Raw genomic sequence first — 22,310 nt, 5'->3', positions numbered from 1 at the left:
AAGAAGAAGACGGACTCGTCTTTCAAACGAGACAAGAAAATATAACAATGAAATAAGCAAACATATTAATAAAGATATATTTCAGATAATCTAAATACAAACACATTGATACCGATGGTGTGTTAACTCACCATCGGTACTCACTCAAACAATTTTAAAGATTAAATATCTCTTTCAATATTTCGTTTTCTAACATCATCATCATAAGCACTAGATCAGAGATTGGAGCCAACGACTGTTGAACCGTAAGCAGCTTTTTCATCCTGATGCTGCGGCTGGGGTTCAGTAAATAATGGTTATATGACAGGTCAAGGCTCCAATGCACGTCTCCAAACGTCCAAACGATGACATGGATGAGAGCTAGAAGAATAGCTTGTTTACAACATTTATTTTATTGTAACTTTTTATTCATTTGAAAGAGATGTTTACCTTTCCGTTTAAGAGTTTGAAAAATATATCGTAAACATAAAATAAAAATAATAATTAAAATTTTAACTCACTTGGACAATAGTTTTGTAAAAAAAAATTCAGTGACTTTAAATTTTTATATAACATATTAGAAATATAAATAAGAGTAAAAAGTAATATGAGTTTGAAATACAGAAATTATTCAACGAACCTCGAATAAAAATATCCCTTCATCTGCTTATTGGGGATATAATAGCTAAATTATTGAGTTTATCACTTATAAAACATTAAAAAGATCGATATAAGCATATATTAAGCTAAAACAATTGAAACATGCATTCTTTTTTTATTTTATAAATTAAAATATAATCACTAATCAGGTTTGTATAATAAGCCACAGACGAGTATTATAAATAAGATAATTCACTCTTAACAACTATTTAGGATATTTGGTTCTACCTACAAAAATGTTTGATGTGATGTGAAATTTTATAAAAAAAATAAAAAATAATACAAGAAAAATTTCATCCCCTGCTGCAACTATCTCTATTATATTGATCGTTATAGTATCTAAGTTTTATACTAACTGATTTAGTTTTGAATTTCATAACATTATATAAACTAATATCAAAATAATTTATTTTTGAAATGATATCTGTTACAGAAAAAAAAAATTAACAACTGACTGTATTATTAAAAAGTATTGATATTAGAAAAACTACTTTCACACCTCCAAAACCGATTTGAGGTTTAATATCTAAAAAAAACACGTTCAAAAATTATTTACCTTTCTCTACTATAATCTATATTATATTATGTAATTATGTTGTAATTTTATTGATTTAGCATTTTTGATATTGGAGAAAAAAGTACTCTCGCTATCAGGTCTTAGTCTCCTTATAATATGACACCCGTATAATATACTATTTCATAATTACGCCTATTTTTAAATCTATTATAGTAAAGAAAGAAATCATATCTTGACTAAGAAATCTATTCATCCTTTTCAAATTATTATGTTACTTTTGACATGCCCTAATAAATATATTTTATTAATAATATATTATTCTTTTCACTTATACAAAAACCTACCATTATTCTAAAATATGACTATAAAGGCAATATTGAAATAGTTGTAAAGCTTTAATATTAAAAATTGCATACATATTTATAAATAATTGATAAAGGAATCGAAAAAAAATTTCTACCTTTTTAATAAATAAAATTAACGAATCATTTACAATATTATAATTAACCTCTTTTTTTTGTTCAATACAAACTTATAAACTTCTGAAACATTTAAACAAAAAGATTTTACAGTATAAATAGATTTTTGATAGAATATGTTAATATTTAATACACATTTATACTTTTAAAAATATGTTAGCGTATCGGCTCCTAATTATAATCTAATTCAACTTTGCCAAGTTTTACACAATCAAACCATAACATTTCAATACTGAAACAAATAGGTTTTGTACTTTTTGGCATATTTCTAAGCTTTAAGAATTGTCACTGAGATCCTTTTTTTTATTATGGTTGAAAGAATATGCAATTTTTGCCGTTAATAAACTTGTTTTCCGCCTTCCAAGCATCTAGTTGGTTTTAAGCACTAATATATCACAAATGACTCAACCAATTAATATACGAGGGTGGTTTGAAAAATTTCCGATCTAACAAAGATTCAAGACATTTTTTTAAAACATTTTCTTAATAACTCTTAACACTTCTACCAGTGATGCTTTCATCTTTGTGACACGTCTAAGTAGAACTCGGCGTTTTTGTCTGCAAAGTAATTGTTCACGAGAAACTTTTTTTTCTGGATAAATTACTCCGAGTTGATTTGACTTTAAACACATTATATTTTAATGAAAGAAGTTTTTAAATCTCTGCTATTGTTTGAATCTATTTAAAGGTTACACTTTCAAAAATAAATATTTAAAGACAGCTGGATAGTCCATTTTGTCCATTATCACAATAGCACTCATATCAATCACGAAAACGACTTTTACAAAACAAAGTAACACCATTTCGGGTTGGAGGCAGGTGCTTGATGTTGACATTTTGTTGATTTGGTGTGGTTGTTCTTATTTTTAGGGGTTCATTGTTTAGTAAAGGGAGGTTATTATTAGGGTAGCTTATAGAAAATATTAACTTTGGAAGTTAAAAGAAAAATTTAGGTTCTCTGATAGATTAATAATTCATATAAAATATTAGTTTGTCAAGCTATAAAAAAGAAAATTATTTTAGTCTGGAAAACTTAATTAAATAAAACTATCGGTCTTCAAAACTGACAATAATTGCCCTCTAGTTTTTGATTATTATAACTTACATAGAGCGTGTTCAAAATGGTTGAAACTTTGCTAAGTAACAGTCAATAAATCCTGGATAGATGTGACAAGATTTTATTTACACGTGCTACCATTCTTACTTTGATGTCGGAAACTTTTCAGAGCACCCTCTAATTACCTCCGTCAACAAAGTTGAACGGAGGTTCTGTAATCGCCTTTGTGTGTTTGTTTGTTTTTAAGTAGATAAAAGAAAAATTTAAATACCAATTTTGATAAAAATTCGGAAAATTATTTTATAAAAAGATGTTAAGCGGAGATTTGCACTCTACTGTGACCACATTCTATTATAAATTTTAATTTACAACAAGTTTTTCATAAGAAAAAAGAATTTAAAAATTTCAGTAATTTCTTAAATTTAAGAAAAAAAATCAATGAACAACTCGTAGAAACTTGGTAAAAATTTAAAAATGTATATTTTTCCCTTGTACCAACTTACCCTGATTTCCCCTAAATACATATATTATTTATTTTGACTGAATTATATTATAAGAAATGGAGAAAAGTATTTTGACTGAATTATATTATAAGAAATGGAGAAAAGTATTTCAATTGAAAAGGTAATTTTTTTTTCTTTCATTCTTTTAGTTTATGGAAATGGGAACAATAAAACAACAAATTTAAGGAGCTTAGCTCTTCGAAAAGAGTTTTTTACACAGCTTCCAGAAACTGTTTTATCATTTCAAGTCAAGTTATCAATTACAGAGGAAAAGATAGACCGAACTAATGAAATGGCAAAAGTGACCGGAGAATTTATAATGGAGCTTTTTATTAATCGACCTCCGACTGGTGGCTCATGCCAGGTTGGATATATTAACAATGGAGTCTTTACTCTTACTAATATAGGCGTAGGGCTAATAAAAACCTACGAAATTCGTTGTAATGGCATGAAAGATCCTGATAAGCATCGTATAATTCGGTACACAATGATAAGTAAGACATCATTTCAATGTTAGGGAAATGACTTTTTATATTTTGCAATTCAAGAATTACTTTTAACTAAGATTTTTGTGCTATTGTAGTCAAAATTGGATTTTTAACGTCATTGAAACAAAAAATGTCACTCATAAAATTATTTAAAGTTTTATTATTACCTTATTTCTATAATTTTGAATATACATACAAAAGACGTAATAATTATCTAAATTTTTAATACAAACTTAAGAATTTCATAAATACAAAATAAAATATAAATCATTATACCATTCAAGAATCCAAATTAGTCGTAATTGGTGATTGGATAGAATTAATATAAGTAGTGACGTTTTTTTACAAATCTAGTACTAATTTAACAACTAGGAGTTGGCGCACAGTGGGAATTATAATATATTTTATTTACATTTTTTGATTAGTTATGCATCCCCTACCTATAAAAAATCCATGGCCCACCTATTGATAAATTTTCTCTAACGCACTGCTGAGTTGTGTTGTGTCGGTCCTTGTTTCGCACTGAAGACTGCAGTCCCGTCTAGTAAAGTCTCGGTAGGGTCCAGTTCAGTTCTGAATATCAGTCCTAATACTTATAAAGTTTGTTATTTTATGACGTCACTCAACTTTATCTCTCTTTTTAATCAGTTCTTGTACTTACACTCCTAAGTGCTTGTCCCAAGGACTGATAGTATCGACCCTAAGACTGGACTAGACCAAATAAACAGTACTCCTAAGCATAGTAATAATATTTTATATCTTTAAAAACTTTATACGTATGAGTATGAACCATTCACCAACGAGGATGGGTTAGGCTCCTCCGATATTTCTAGATACACGTTATTTTAATGAAACTACTAAATAAAAAAAATATTGGTCAGTTTCAAAAAAATAATTGCATAAGTACCTTGTTAATATTGTATATATATATTTATGTCAATGGTCTTCACAGTCAACTATGCGTGATTTTTTTAACAAAATTTATCAAAATAAGGTTGTTTGTGTCATTTTTATAATATAACTTTTTTTATTGGCATTACAGGAAATCATTGCCCTAAAGAACTAATGAATGTTCACATGTTATAAATCAAATTTTCATTTCAGATAAGCTATTATCTGATAATTCAAGTTATTCAATTTTATATACTGGAACTTCAAATTTTGCATCAGTCATTTTTCCAGTTGGTGATTATCATATATACATAAAGGTGTATGATGAACTAGAAGCTTACTCAATGGTTGATGCATCACTAGACTTTAAAGTAAATCTACCCTTGGAGTCAGAGTATAATGAATTTGGCGTATCTAAAAAGCTCACATATTTGAATAGTATTGGAGATACAGCAAAAGTTAATCAAATACTAAATGCGGATGTAAGTATTACATAATTTATTTTATTTATCTAAAATATTTATTCAATTTAATATTTTTTTGCTTTTAAATACTAGAACGGGCGGTGATTTAAAAATATCTTCCCTGGTTCTTTTAATAACAAATAAAGAAAAAACTATTTTTCTCGATTGATCTAGAATCTTTTCTTATTTCCCCAATTACTTTAATTTTTATAAAACCATATTTTTGTACTAGTTCTGGTGCCAACGATAACTTTTGTATTTTGATACTTTTCGAAATTTTTGGATTAAAAATAAATAACAAAAATGTTGTGTAAGGCAATTTAAATTCACGTACCGAGACTTTTTCCATTTTGTTGTATAAAAATGTTGTTTCAGTGGGCAATTTTTTTATTATGCAATGATGTAGCAAGAACCGTTATAATATCAGTTTAGTTTTTAGTTTGAGTACTTTTTAAAAGCGTTAGTAACCCGATATTATCATAGTACCAGTATTCCAAACAATTATTGCAGGATTATAAATAACGACACGTAACTACCTAATGAAAAAAAAATAATGTTGTTATTTCTCAAATATTTTGAATCTTGTTTTTTTTCAAAAAATAAAATAGGTTCTTGTAGAATTCTTCATTTTTAGTTTTGCGTCATTATAAGTCAGTATTGATATGATCGGCCTTAACACTGGACTGGACCATTAAATAGTAATAATATTTTATATCTTTAAAGACTTAATATATATATATATATATACATCGTATGAGTAGCAACCATAGACGAACGAGGGGTACGGTCCTACAAAAACCGGACAGCTCCTGAATTAAAAAAAAAGTCCCCAACTTTCCAGACACGATATAAAAAGAAGGTATTTCTAGTAAAAAAGAAGGGGGTATTTTCTTTAGTTTAAAATGAGTTATCCAATGCTTCATTGTTCAGGCATGGTTTAGTTTGCAAATTTAAGACTCCATGCCATAATTGAAGTTGATAGATTTAGGCTTAATCAACTTGATTTTCAAATAAAGTTCTAAAATTTAACTATTTTATTTTTAAAAAAACTTTTTTTTTGTTACATAAAGACAACCTTATGAGTAAGAATACAAATTTCTTCTTAGAAAAGTTAACACGTTAGATAGGTTTGTTCTTTTAAGAGTATAGGTTTTTTTGTAAGGTCATTGAGGTTGTAGCATCTGCTTAAAAAAAATATTTACAAAATACCTTCCTTAAAAATGCAATATATAAACACGTGCACAAGTTGTAGCGTGTATAATCTGATTTTAGAAGTTAACATTTTCTATCATTAGTTATTTATTTACCAAATACTAAGTGATGCTATCATTTAACTTTTATTTACTAAATTTATGCATTTATTATTCGTTTACAAGTAATATATCTGTGAGTATGTGAATTGTACAAGCTACAGAAGACATATCATATAATTATTTTTTTATAAAAAAGTGAAAAAATACACATTTAATATATCCACCATCAATAGAATATTCCATTACAGCAATATCCTTATCACAACTACACACAATTCTTCATATAAATGTGCAGGTCCTTTTTGGACCCCGAGTACAATTGAAGATTAACACTGTCTGTAGAAATGTATTTAATTACTAGACACGGAGTGGAATTTGTGCTTATTTCATTCTTTTTCTCTCATAGTTTCACATAATGAATCTAATGAAACGTAAATATTATCTCCCCCAATATTTTTAAATAATCAGAGTTATTTACAAAACTGTGGGGCATATATTTTACAAATAAATGGTTTAACATGCAGCCGGGTAAATTGGTCTGGAATTACTTAAATTGTACATATAAATAATTAAACCATTTAGCCGGTATGTTTAAAAAAAACCAAAAAATTGCATGGTAAGTCTAATAATTTGAAGAATTTTTGGAAAAGAAGAGAAACTTAGCCGTCATTACGTTTTATTAGAATTGCAGCAAGTAGCTATGAGAGGAAGAAAAAATACAGAAATCCTTATTCAGTAACTACATATACAAGAATTATTTCTGTATCGATCTTCAATTCTACTCTAAGTACAACCACAAATTAAATTGATAATTCCCCAACAAATTAACAGTCTTACTTTTTATCTTTTATGTGTATATGCACTAATGATTAATTTATATTAACTGGGATTTGACCTCTTCAAGAATAAAAGTATAATACTTACAGCTTTGTAGAAAATAAAGGCTCAAATTGACAACTAAAAATTATTTTCCACTTTTTTAGTTATATTTTCCACAACTCTAGAAGTTTGTTACAAGCACAAAATTATTCCTGAAAAGCGCAGGTTACTGTTTGAAGCTTTATGTTTTTGAGTGCCTCCTTATCTAAAATTAAAATGATAAATGAATAAATTAAAGTGCATTCTAGAAACTATCTATAAATAACAATAAAAAAATATCAAGGAAAAAAATATTGAATGTATAATTGATCAATGCTCAATTCAATAATTAAGTATGATATGAGTATTATTGATATTAACATTTATGTATGTTGGCATTTATTCATGTCTTTGAATATTAAACTTTTATAAGAGTAGTCCTTGAAACCTCGCCTTCTTTATGACTGCAGTAAACTAACATAATGAATATCTGCATTGTAAAAATAGTTGTTGTTGTTTTTTGATAAATTTTTTATTATATATAATATATTTATATATGAGTATACATGGATATAACAAAAAAGTGAGCATTCATTTCTTTTAAAAGTTTTCATAGTTTTATTAGTCTATGGTCGAATACATGATGTTATTAATTTTCATAACCAGTCCAAGGATAAATAATGCATATTACATAAATACAATTTACTAGGGGAAATTTGGATTGATACGAAAAATAGTTTATTTATAATGTATATATGTATAATATTTTTGGGATAGTGAAAAGAGTAGATTCAAGACGTTACACGAACAAGTAATAATATTTATGTTATTTTATTTGATCACTAAAAAATAAATTTAGTTTTTTGAATGAAAGGTTATATGATAGAAAAAAGTTATAATCCAATTGTGATTTCGTACTGCTACGCCTCAGAAAATTATTTGACGTCCTTATTTGTTTTATTTACATTCCTTTATTTTTTGCTTGTGATGATTTCATTGGTGTGTCAGTAGATCCTCACTACAATACTTTTTAATTCTCTTTCTGTTCTGTTCCAAAGTAGATTAACCTTTTATAGACATAAAATCTATAGTTATTCACCTTAGATAGCTTTAGATATTAGTAAGACATACATGGAGTCATGATATTTTATGATTAGCACTGTTTTCTTCGGTACAAAGATCCGGGGAAGGATAAATGTATTGAATATGATTAGATTTCAAATTGGTAAATAAACATTTTTTTTGTAGAATTTAGAGGGAAGTTTATTGGCTTATAACTATTTAAAGATAACTTATTATATTATTGTTAGAAAAAACTTGATAATATATATAATATCGATATATATATATATATATTTACATAATGACTTTATTGTCTGTACATTGGTTTCATATATCTATACATTCCAAAAAACACAGAACAACTACATCACGAAATAATATCTATTAATTAATACAACAATAGTGACATTTGTTATAAATGGCTCGAACAAAAAAAAATAAGCATAGGTAAATGAAGAAAGATAATTACACCTTAACGAAAATCTTAAAAACCAAACTTAAGACAATTCCATTTCTATTCATATAAAACCTCTCCAGTTCTTTGTGGGATCTTAAAAGGAGTCTGTCCAGACTAGTAGGTATTTAAGAACTCTTACGTCTTGCTGCGTAGAAAATAAATAATACTTGAGTAATTGAGTATTCCATTTTGACATGAAATTTATGTGTAGGGGTGACATTACAAGCCAATCCCCAATCTTTATTTCTGAATTGTAGTATTCCATCAAAACTCAATGGTCATATGCACAATGTTAACTCATTTTGGGCAATACCAAAACAGATGTTTTGAAGTCTCTAAACTGAACTTACAGAATATTCAGTGTCTTTCTGTATCTCTAACTCTTAATTTATTTGTAAAAAAGGTTGAAGTTGTCATACTGTAGCGGAACCGGTTTTGTAGAAAAGGTCATACTGTAGCGGAACCGATTTTGTAGAAATGGTCATACTATAGCCGAACCAATTTTTCAGTGTGGCATCAGGTGGACCCGCTCCACAATTATATAATTGCTGAAAGTCCTGATGCCTCGAAGAATTCATCTCTAGTTTTCAACCTATGGTTGAAGTTCAATTGTCCGTACAGGCCCATCATAGGAAGAACGGAGTCCACAATTGATTTCCATGAATTGGTCATTTTCTTCCAGTTAGCAATAACCATAAATGAAGATTTGAACAGCTCAGAAGGACCCATAAAAATTATTTCGTTGAATAGAAACCCCATATTCATTTTAAAATTGCCTTTCAAGCATTTTGCCCAGAAATCCAAACAGCTTCTGAGTATAATCAGCCAAGTGAAGTTTAAAGATTTCCACAATATACACTTTTTATATTATTTAGACCTATGCCATACGATTAAATTGGAGCATATTGGTGGATCTTTGAAAGATATGCTCGCTTTGAGTCCATATCAATTTTTCCAGGATGATTTGTATTTTCTCTTTAATTTTTTCTCAATAAGGAGTATACCCAAGTATGTAGATTACTTGGGTTATTGCGACTGCATTCCATATTTTTACCGTATCTAATATATTTATATGGTTCCTATTGTAACATGACCTAGTACTAGATATATATTCTAGGACTCTCTGCATTAGTGTTGATGCTGCTCACTCCATATTTTATTTATTTATTGAGAATTCAAGAAGAGTGGATCTACTGGAGAACTTCAATAATGGAAAACAAAATATATGGGATAATATACGATAATCGATTTTTTCTATTTTTTCTAGGATATTTTAATATCTCTGCATAAAATCAGACAAGTATTGTAAAAAGACGGGACTTTGGATCCGTACTTTAAAGACTATATTTGCTCGGACCCGAAGATTTGAGTCTTTATTAGAGAGGAGAACAAATTTTAATAATTCTTCTAACTGGATTTAAATTACACTTCAAAATACATTTTATAGAGAAATAGCTCACTTCTAATGGGACAAAAAGGAATTCAAGAATTGAAAATAAATTGAAATAAATTTGAGGACTCGAACTGGTCCATTTAAATTAATTAAGGACTTGAAACCACCTAATTTCAAAATGTAAAAATCTTCAAAAAGGAAATGGAACTGATTAAAAATCGATTTTGAGCAACATCAAGGATTATAAATACATTTCCAATTGTAATTTAATATGTAGACACTATCTTTAACATTTGAACAACAGTCCCGATTTGAGCTAGTTTCTTGAGTAATACGGCAACCCAGTAAATTATTTATACTATTATATTTTATTTTTAAAATACTTCACACGATATATAAATACAAAATAATAGTTAAATGTGACATATAGATTGAAAAATCCATACTTAACTATAGTCGTAAATTAATTAATCCATCGTCTGTATTGGGTTAATTTAAAAATGATATATACATAACCATAACAGTTGTTAAACTAACAAAAATGATTTCAGACTATGTAGGATGCTTTATTTCGGATGGTCTTACACATATGTATTTTAAACCATTTCACAAAGTATGAAGAAGTGGCTAATAGCCAAAGAAAAGAGTTGGTTTATGCATTTTAATAAACTAAAAAAAGAGAAATATAATTTAATCCTGGGACTTACAAGAACACAAGTTTAAGAGTCGATAACTAATAAATATTAATACCAAACTACCCATACCAGCAATTTAATAAACACTTGCCTTCATTTTATAAAAACATGCCCATTTTTAATTAAGATTAAAATATATACTTTACAAATAATATTTACCTTAAAGGAAGATAAATCGTGCGAGAGGAGATACAATATGGGATATTCATATGTTTTAACTTGATTGATAGGTATATTATTGTCAATAACAGTAGATTGTAGAGAAATTATTCAATTTTGATAATAATATTGTACAATAAAATTAGACAACCAAAATTTTTAAAAATGTTGAAGAACACTATCAATATTCCTATTTGAATATATCTTTATACTTCTTACTATTCAATTTTAAACTTATAAAATTTAATATCTAGCCAATTAAATTAACTACAACTCTGAAGAAAATTAATTTTTTTCTCTAAAACCTTTTTTAAACCGGACTATAACCGTTTTATGAAATTACTTTTAAACCTTTACGGCACGGCACTGTTAAAGGCGTTGATAGACGAGTGGGGGCTATCATAGGCTCTACTTTCAACATAGACCCAGATTCTACCTTTTTTATTCTTAATTTTTATATCTTTTCGTATATTATCATTTACTTCAGAAACTAGTTGTTTTGTCATGTACTTGAAAATTTGGCCGAAATATAAAACGATCTTCATTACATTCAATGTCAAGAATTTTTTGCAAATATAGGTCTTCCGGTATTAGTTTTAAAATATTATCATAAGTAAAAATATTCTTTTGGATCTTTTATTGAAGATATAATTTTTATAATATATGGAAATATTGACTAACAAAACGTAGACACTAAGAAAAGTAAGCACTATATGATTTTTTAAGACTTTGATGCTTTGTAACTACTACAGCATTCTAGAACGAAGCATATGCACTTATGAATAAACCTTTGAGCAATGAGAGTAGTGAACAAAATCTGATGTTTTTACTGATTACATAGATGTTTAAAAGTAAATTAATCAATTATCAAATATATTATGAGGATATGTAACACTATCCAACAAAATCACACTTTTTTTATGCACAAGAACAGCATATGCTCAACTTAATACAGTTTGATCCACTAATTCCAAATATGGCCTTATTTTTTCTCTCATAGCCTCGTCAGAAAAAGGCCATACATTTTTTGTTATTTTCGGCTATTTTAAAGGTTCGAAGTTGTTTTAAACCGTCGGTATTTTAATATATTTTGCAGCCGAATGTAAAAAATTCTAAAAACGTATTTTAAATGTCTAGTTTATACTTTAAACTCGAATTATTTTTGTTTAAAGTGGAAAATGGGTGTTTTTTATTCAGAAGTTCATAGCTTCAAGACGAATAGATTCAAAAAGTTTAAAAGTATTGCATTGGATAGCTAAATATATGAACTTTAATTGTGTAAAAAAGAGCCTCTCCAAAAACGTCCTATATCGTTGTCAATTTTAGATAAGGCCACGACGTTATTTCAAGAAAAAAATTCATTTTTGAATTGATCACATAATATAAGTGCATAAGTATTCATATGCCCAAGGTAGAAGAGATAGAAACAAAGACAGAGAAGAAAAAATGAGATAGATACAAAGAGAGAGAAAAATAAAAAGGAGAAAAAGGAAATATATATTATACAATTTGTTATAACATTAAACCTCATGTCTCAAACTGTATAAATAAATTAATTTAAGCTTCATGAACACAAGATGACTCGTAGCATACCCGTAGAGAGTAAAGGATTCTAAAAACCGGATATTCAAGGGAGTCCTCCGAGCAAATCCTTTTTTTTCTTCTCTCCCTTTTTTTCTATTTCTTTTAGCTTGGGCGTACGAATACTTTTTCTATTAAAAAAGTAACCTTTGTATGATAAATTTTTTTAAATTTACTTTGGCTGTCTAGGCATGTCTGAAATTTTATTACCCAAAATATGAAAAATAATATTGTTTTCATAGAATATCAAAATATAATGAAATAATAGTTAGCAAAAATTCAAAAATAAATATCATCAGTGTTTTTTAAACTGTGATACGGGGTCCCTAGAGAATACAAAAGAGAGTTTTATACTAAAAAGTAAATTTTAAAAGAAGTAACTGAATACATTTTTTTTTTTTAGATAAGACAAATCGAAAATAAATATTCTTTAAAAGATAATGCTTAAATTTTTTCTTTATAAATCAGTATTAAATTGAAATTTTTAACAACAAAAAACAATTTCTTTATGAATAATTTGATAATCTTATATTCAAAGAGAGCCCCCCCCCACCTACACAGTGTATTGTACTTTAAAGGATAAGTGAGTTTTTATACCTACAATGTACATGTGAGGATGAAACATTTCGAACTTCATGTTGTTTACTAAAGATGCCTTAACCAGGCTACAAAATAAAACTGCCTAAACTTTCAAAGAACGTTATTATTAGGTTTGTTGGAATTTTCTGAAGAGTCTTTTACAAACATTTTTTGTGGAAGGTAGTGGATTTTTTGAAACGGTTAATTTACATCCAGAAAACCTTTTAAAAACGTCCAGAAAACCTTCTAACAATCACTCAAGTATGTAGAAAATCATTTAAAAACTATAAAACATGGTGATTCCTAGAGAAAAAATACGTTATATATGTGGATTTATCCAAAAGATTCCTAGGCTAGAGGGAGTAAATATAATACTATAATGTTTACTTATACTTCATAAGGAAAACTCCATCGAACCAATTAAAGCAGCGTTTTTCAAAATTGGCAATACTGCCCCCTGGGGGCAGTGCATTGATGTCGGGGTGGTAATGCGAAAAGAGGCGATTGGGGGGGAGTAGAACAAAAAAGTGGTGATTACTATTGTTGGGTTTCGGTCTTGAAATCCTAGACTGGTCTGAGACCCTAATATTTTGTTGGACCGAAATAGTTCGGTCTGAACCAGTTTCATATAAAAATTAGGTCTAGATCGGTCCAAATGAAAAATTTGGTCTAGTTCGGTCCCCGAAAAAAGTCGGTCTATACCGATTTTACAGATAAATTGTTGATAATAACACACCATATGTTTATTCAAGTACAATGACGTTATACGAATTATAAGCAGCCATAGCTCGAATTAATTTTGATCCTGCTGTCTCTTATATGTATACAATATTTGTTCTAGAGCTTATGGTGTACTTTTGAGATTTTTTTGGAAAAAAGGAATGACAGTTGATCTAGAAAAAAAATGGTAATAATATATGAGATCGAAAGAAATTGCTCCAGAAATTGAGACCAAAAAAAATCGGTCCATAAAGTGAGACCGAAAAAAATTGGTGCGCGACTTGAGATCGCGGTCTGGACCAAAAAAATCGGTCCAAATCGGTATAGAAAAAATTACTTAAGACCGAACTGAAAAAAAAGTTGGTTCTGTACCGAGTCTCAAGACTAGTGTTTACATATTTTTTCATAAAAAACAAACAAATTTATGTACAATAATAAAATAAATGTTACTGCTAGGATTCAATAATGAATATGTTGAATATTATACGGTTGATACAATGGAAGTACGTTATATCCATATTGTATTCTTATTTATGTACTTCATTTTAATGCCTTTATATAATTTATCGTATACAAAGTAAACTATTATTCTTAAATGCAAACAGATAAATAAGAATGAATAGTTATATTTTTGTTAAAAACGTGTAATTATAGAAAAATAAGAGCTAAAAACTAAAACCCAAAACTTTAAGTATGTATTTACGTCCTGTAAGTATTTGATAAAAGTTATTATGAAACAGTATTTAAATCATTTTAGCATAAATAATCTCTATTTCTTTTAAATATTTCAACCATAAGTCCTTAAGAGTCATGAAACCTATTTGTCTGCTACTTTGAGAAAAGTTCAAGGGACAAAAAATTATTGGAAATATGGTTTTGATCACTTCACAACAATCCACTAATGGTTTCTGAGTTTTCTACAATATATATTTGCTGATTACTATATCTGGTAAGGGTTAAACGATTGTCACTAGATTATGAAGTATAAACTTCTCAGTAATAGGTCTGTTCAAGTAAGAATATATGAAATGGCTGCAAACGTAGAAGATAAATTGTGCATCATTATTTAGCTTGCAGTTAGATGAGTCCAAATTACTAGGAAATAAATATGTGCTTCTTGCTTATTTTTGTTCCTATCAAAGAGAAAAAGTTGGTTCAATAAATGATATTTATAAGAAATCTAATAATAAAAACTAACGGAGAGTTGGTATTTGAAATAATTAAACAGAGAAAAACATCCTAGTTGCTAAGATAGATGGTGAACCATCAATGATAGATTATCATCATTACTTAATCAGGGGTCTTGAAAAGCCGTACCTGGTGTACATGCAGTGCTTGTTGCAATCCACAGGCAGCATTAAGTAGCATAAGTATATTAGTAATCGACTTCACGAATCAATTAATAATGCTATCACAGAAGTAAATAAGATCCACTCATATTTCCTCAATTGCAGACTGTTTTCACAGCTTATGATTGATAATGATGAAGAGTTTTAACGTTTTTGCTAAACATAGATTTTACATGGCTATCAAAGGGAAACTTCATGAAAAAATTTTATCCTTTGGTCTACTCTAAAACTTGGCTTTGTGATTATCTCAAAAACATCAGGGATAACATTGCTTATTGTCACATATATTCACAAAATTCAAGGAAATTAAAGATATCGTTTCTAGGCTAGATCTTTTATCCCCATCTTCCAAGCCACATTGAATTGGATAAAGATAATAACAAATCAGATTATCACTTTCATGTGTATTGTACTATCATGGAACAGTTGCAAAGATAAATGTCTAAACGATATCAGGATCTTTTACAGCTAATGGTACTAGGCTGTTTTAGAACTCAATATTGAGGAAACAAGAGAGGTTGAGGAAGATTTTTTTTAATCAAGAACAAAAGAGATATTGTATAAGTTTGTCCACATGTCATACTTAGTCTTTTTATCTTAAAATAGGAGAAAACTACAATTGTTAGTTGAAATTAAATTATTGCAACCTTTCATTAATAAGGAAATAACTTCGCTAGACGATTATTGGATTAGGAGGAGAGGGATCTCGTCTTTTTCGAGATATATTCGGACAATTACAACTTTAGGGATCATGAAAGTAAATGGAAGGTATCATTATGTGAAGAGTTTATCCTTGGACTTGATGGATGAGGCCAGAGGAGATAACATGTAATTAATTAAAGCACTTCAAATTTTTCTAGCATCTACCATGAAGCATTACTGTATTACTACAGGATCAATGTAATTGCTATCATGGAGAGGAAATTCTATGCTATCAAATCTAATAATTCATGTAACAGAAAATTACAGTAAACATACATAAATAGAAATATACAATACAAACTCTTATAATTGTCAAATCCTACGTGGAAACTTATTCGATCAATAGTGATCGATTGAGTTATTTATTATTATTAAAAGGTCTCAATAACTGATTTTAGACTATACGCTTTGCTGTCCTCAATTTTGAGATTGAAAGAGAAAGTATGACATGCGGGCAAACTCATGCAATCCCCCAAAGAACGACATTGAGCTAAGGCCAAGATATCATACCAAAAATTTTGGATTAAAAAAGGAAAAAAAAAAGAAAAGAAAGTATCACACCTATTATTTGCTGTGACATTATTGATTTGGTAGAACGGACCTTCAGTGTAATGGCTTTACTTTTTTTCAATCAAAAGTACAAGTTTAGAATCAACGAACGTAGAGATCTACGTCTTCTTTTAGTGAGTGTAAGCCTTTAGGATTTATATCCCTGCACCTAATACACCCATCCGATTATTTCCCTTTATGAAGAAAAACTTATAAATACATGTGCTTATGGGAGGGGGTACTAAAAGTTTTGTATGAAAGCCAAGCCAGCCTGAAAAAGTTTGGGAACCCTGCATTAAAGGAATGTTAAAAAAAACATTTAGATAAAAGTATGAAAGATAGATCTATTTTCATTTCACTTCGTCAAGTTTGACGAGACTAAATCATTTCGTTACAGAAACTTTTTTTCGCGACGACGAAAATCTAGCAAAAATCATGTCAAAGATGAGCCAAAGACGAACATCTGACAAAAATCATGACTCTGACAAAGACGAAATATACTTGTCTTGTTGTCACGTTGCCAAATCAAAAGAATGTCTTGAATGTCTCCATTTGCTTTATCATATGATTTCTGAGATTGTGAGTGATGGAAATTTCTATGGACAAGTTCACTTGCACAACCCCTGGTCCTTGGGTTATAATCGACTATTGGAAGGGATTCTTAATGCTCAAAGAAGCGGTATCGGTGGTTCATGACTCACCTTTTCGACCAGCGGTTCACATGCACAACCCATGGGCTGAAGTGTATTATAGGGTATTGAAAGGGTTTCTTGATGCCCAAGGAAGCGGTTACGGTGGGTAATGATCCAACTTTTGGACCAGTGGTTCACTTGTACAATCTGGGGTGTATTATAATATATTAGAAGGGGCTCTTGATACTCAGTATGGTGGTGATTATAGATTTTTATTCCTCTTGTATACAAGTGGTTTATGACCGTAACCTGTGGGCCACCGTGTGTTATAACATATTTGAAAGTGGCCTAGATATTCAGTATAGTCGTGGCGATAGGCTTTGATCCACTTGAGGGACCTGCTATCCATCCGCACAACCTATTGGCCGATATATATTTGTAAATAAAATTGAGTCTCTTGTGATGATTTCTTATCATACTATAATTTGATTGTCTGAATACAATATCAATTTCAATGAAAATGCACTAGATGAAAATGTTTAACATTTTAATATAATGGGATGCATTGCCACCAAAAAAAAGGAAATAATAATGGCCCTCAGACCCTATTAAGTTAAATTTCTTGAAGAATGTTGAAAAAAACAACCATTAAATACAATTTTATTCCAATTTGAGACCAAATGTAAAAAAAGGCCAATTCTAACTCTTTAATGCCAAATTGCTTTAAAAAGCTAATCTGGCTACCCTGTTAGAATCCCAGAAATATAAGATACCTTCAAATATTGTTCAATGTTTGTACGGATTATGAGTGTTCTACGAGTTTTGATGATATTGTGACAATTTTGCTAAAAAAACTACTTGAAGTAAGAATGAGTAGTGGGCTACAACTAAACATTAGACTGACCGAGATCCACAGTTTGGGCATCCCTGAACTGGAATATTAAATTGCTTGCAATGAAATCCTTCATGATCGAATTGGTTGTAATGAACTGTATAATAATCAAATTACTCAAAATCATTTCCTGACAATGTTAATGAACCTAAGATGACAACACTATTCTAAATTTTATATCTTAATACGCGAATATTTACATACATAATTCATTTAAGGTTCAGGTGTTTTGCAATATTGTTATTATGCCCTCATAAAATTTTGATTAACTCGCTAGATAATATTTGGTAATGAGTCTACACATGGTATCTTTCATTTATGTAAATATGAACTAAATACCACTTCAAAAATTTTCTTATTTTGGAAGGGAGGGGATGGGGGAGGGGGGGTTTTAATCCGAAGAAAAAGTCACAAATATAACTATAATGAATTAGAATTAAATTTTTCTGTACGCATTTTTTTCAAATTAGACACCTAATGGATTCGAACTTGAAGATGGGGAACTAGGAAAGCCAATTAATTTGTATGTTATGGGTTTTATATGAATTCATAATGAGCAGGTGAAAAAATGAAATGAACATTTCCTACGAATTTTTTCCAATCACTGGCACCGATATTTTTATTGTCTGTACGAATTTTTGTAAAATTATTACATTTCAAAAGATAGTGTACTCAATCTTAAACACAACTAAATCATACTTTTTTTATACACTAAAACAACATATCATCAACTTAGTTCGGTTAGATCCCCTGATTCCAAATAGGCCCTTATTTTTTCTCCAATATTGTCGTATCCTTCAGAAAAAGGCTATACATTTTTGTTATTTTAAAGTTCAAAGCTGTTTTAGGCTCTCGGTATGAATATAGGGATAAGTTATGTAAATATATTTTAAAGCTGAATGTTACAAATTCTAAAATCTTTTAAAAATGTCTATATCGTACTTGTAACTCGAGTTATCTTTGTTTAAAGTGGAAAATAGGTGCTTTTTATTCAGAGCCTTATAGCTTCAAGATAAATATATTCAAAAAGTATAAAAGTATCTTACTGGATAACTAAAAGTACGAACTTTACTTTAAAAAAAAGAGCCTCCCAAAAACGCTCTGTATAATTGTCAATTTGAGATAAGGGCCCAGTTAGAAGATATAGAAACAAAGGGAGAGAAGAAGAAAATAGATAGAAACAAAGAGAGAGAAAAAGAAAAAAAAGGATTTACTTGGAGGAAATTTTGAATGTTCGTCTATTGGAATTCCTCACTCACTACGAGTATGCAACGAGTCATGTTGAACTATGGAGCTTGAAATAATTTATTTATACAGTTTGAGACATGAGGTGAATATTATAACACACCGTTTAACCCAGGAGGCTGAAATTTTATATTAGTGCCTCTGTTGAACCAGGTCGGGCCAAGATGGGAGTCCCTATTTTTTTTTTTTTTTTTTGAGGGGGGTCAAATAAGAGGCCCTTTTTCTATATCGAAAACGCTAAAGTATTTTATTTGAGCTCAAGAAGTCTAGAATGGGGATGGGATTATAAATCAAAAAGGGACTTGCGTCTCAAAAAGACAATTATACGAATAAGACGTTTACAACACTTCTTTTTTTTTAAATTCATAATAATACATATTGTATATTAAATACAGGTGCCATAATTATATTATTTTGCTCGTTAAGGCCGAGAGGGTCTAAATATTAATAGGAAATAACGTTGACCTTTGTTTATTTTCATTTCCTCTCCTTCCTTCGCCCAAACAACACCAGGTTACCCATTGCCAGTAATTATATATTTGTATATAATTTAACAAGTTTAATTATATGTGTTAATCAAATAAATGAGGTAAGGCCATGTTGGCTGCTACTGGATTGCTCAATTTCAGCAATTTAAACAAGAAAACTATTAATCCCCCCTCATAAAAACAAATTAATACAAAATTATGTGTATACATATGTGAAACCCAAAACAAATTTACTTTATTCAACAAGTACATATGCATATATATATATATATTCCGTAATTGTTTTTCCAAAATAATATTATTACATCTATTAAATAAAATGGTGATAATATTTTGTACTTCTTTCCGCCAGAAAGAAGTGCAGATCACTTGAGAAATTCTCCAATTTACTTTTCTGCGGCCGCCTTTAATGTACTATATCGATTTTTTGAGAAAGTTATAAAATAACAATCAAAACAATATAAAACATAAAATTCACCTGGTTTTTTTCATAAAACTGATATTCAAAATTCCACTTTTACCACCATATGTAACTTCAAAATATGAGCAATTAAATAATTACTCCTAAAATTACTCACTTTCAATATACTAACTAAAAATATTCGTATTTTTTATTAAGTCTCCATTTATGTTTTTTCCCCAAAAACATTAAAATTTGACCATAATTAATTCGTACCCGTCTTTTTCATAATACGGCTGGGGATTTCAGCGACATCTACACCGCCAACCAAACTCAGGCTGCGTATCTTAAAAAAATAACCACTAAATTACTGAGACATATATTTCAGTTATCTATTTAAAATTTTGTTTTTGAATTGTTTTAACGCTTGATATTTGTTAATGTGCAATTTATTAAGGGTAATATTTAACTTAAGAAATGATAAATAATATTTCAACACTGTAATACAAGTTTTATTGAACTAACTATGCACATCTTGTAATTCGATGTGGCAAAATGCATTTTAAAGTAATGAAATTCTTCCTCCGAATAAGTTGTTTCCGAAAAAGGTTCATTTATAAGCTCCCCACAAATTTTGTTTATTCACACTTTTGAAGCAAGGCATTGAATTGATCGCGGCATGACTTGCATCCCCTTCTGTAACTTTTGTAATATTAAAAATTACTTGTATTTCAAAATTGCGAAAAGCTATAAAATTAAAAACAAACTATTTTAAATCATTGATAATTTGCACATTATATACTATAGTGATAATATATAATACTAGAAATATTATATTCAAAAACATATTATTCAGAAACCATATTAAATTCCTACCCAATGTATAAGGTTGTGGAAAAAGTAATATCGAATTTCCTGCCCTTTTTTTAAATAAGCATATCTTGTTTCTCATTGGTCACATCGGATCATACGATAAGGCGTTGTAAAGGTGTGAGTGTATACTACAAACATTGATTTGATAGTATTGTAATTGGATAGTTCAATTGTAACACTTTTTATAAAAAATCATTTAAATTAACCGAACAATACGAAATTACTTTTCCCCCAACCTATTATAGAGTTTCAAATGGGGCTTATGATTTTTGAAATTGACTATAAGATTCTTTCATAGAATGTTTGAATAAGGATGTGAAAAAAATTATTATATATATATATAATCCTTTCAATTATTGATGCATAAATCATGCTTCCTGGAAAGAGATACATTTTGTATTAAATTGGAGGATGTTACCGAAGTAAAAACAATTTCGGAAGACTTTTTACTATTTTTAATGATAATTTTAGCATCAATAGTTCTTCGGCCATGTATCCATGTATCTTTTTGGGAGAGTTACAGTGTGGTTAATTTACCTACTCCATTTCAAGATTTGAAAATTTAAGGGTACATAAATGGAATTCAAAAATAGGTTAAATGGGTTTATCAAAAAAGAAAGTTATTCCATCTGATGGGCAAAATGTATTATGTATAGTCTATAATGTCGAATAGCAAAACTGTTTTTCGGTTGAACTATGAATTATGTTATTCATTTTGATTATAATTAGGGGGAGGGGCTTGGGAAAATTCTAATTCAATTTTAGCCCAACTTTTCGGATGCAAAATGATTTTTTAAACACTCTAGAAAAAAAAAATACGGCCAAAACCCGTTCCCCCTATCCCCAAAATTACTTTTTCACTAATGAATGCGTATTTTTTATCTATTGCCAAAGTAATTAGAAGAACTTCGCAAATGTCGTGATAATTAAAGCCTTTTTATGCTTAAAGCAATCGACATAAAATATTTTAAGTTGATGAAGTACATTTTTAAGCTCATATAAAAGGTCAAAGGTTACAAAAAAAGGTCAACTTCTTCGAAATTTTTATTTCATCGTGTATACTAGCGTGTCCAATTTTTAGGGTTACCTTTTAATTCGATTTTCTGTTTTTATTCTAATGAGTTTGTTATGTTTCTGAAGTTTCAGTCTTCAAAAGGCGTTTTTTGACTTCTATAGCCATTTGAAAATCACTTTTTTTACGACATTTTCTACTTGTAAAGGGACTCAGAAGTTTCAATTTTAAAGTAAGGTTTCTCAACTTCGGAAGTTTGAATTTTAAAGTTATGTTATTTAATTTCAAAAGCTTCATTAAACTTCCTTTTCTCAAGTGATACATAAGAATTTAATACTTATTTTCATTTTGAAGAAAAATTAATTGTAGCCCC

The 22,310-nt window shown here is 29.0% G+C and overlaps 1 protein-coding gene across 1 annotated transcript in view; it reads left to right on the top strand.

The window, feature by feature from the left end:
* Positions 1–22,310, top strand: part of LOC139907638 (uncharacterized) — a 153,631-nt gene that overhangs the window by 129,112 nt on the left and 2,209 nt on the right. The window contains exons 22-23 of the mRNA XM_071894125.1: positions 3,345–3,689; positions 4,788–5,056. Coding sequence (XP_071750226.1) covers positions 3,345–3,689; positions 4,788–5,056 — 614 coding nt within the window. The remainder of the gene's footprint in view (positions 1–3,344; positions 3,690–4,787; positions 5,057–22,310) is intronic.

The sequence above is a fragment of the Lepeophtheirus salmonis genome, chromosome 2 (assembly GCF_016086655.4).
Source record: "Lepeophtheirus salmonis chromosome 2, UVic_Lsal_1.4, whole genome shotgun sequence".
NCBI lineage: Eukaryota > Metazoa > Arthropoda > Copepoda > Siphonostomatoida > Caligidae > Lepeophtheirus > Lepeophtheirus salmonis.
Note: the sequence above shows the minus strand (reverse complement) of the source record. Positions and strands in the feature narration are given on the sequence as shown.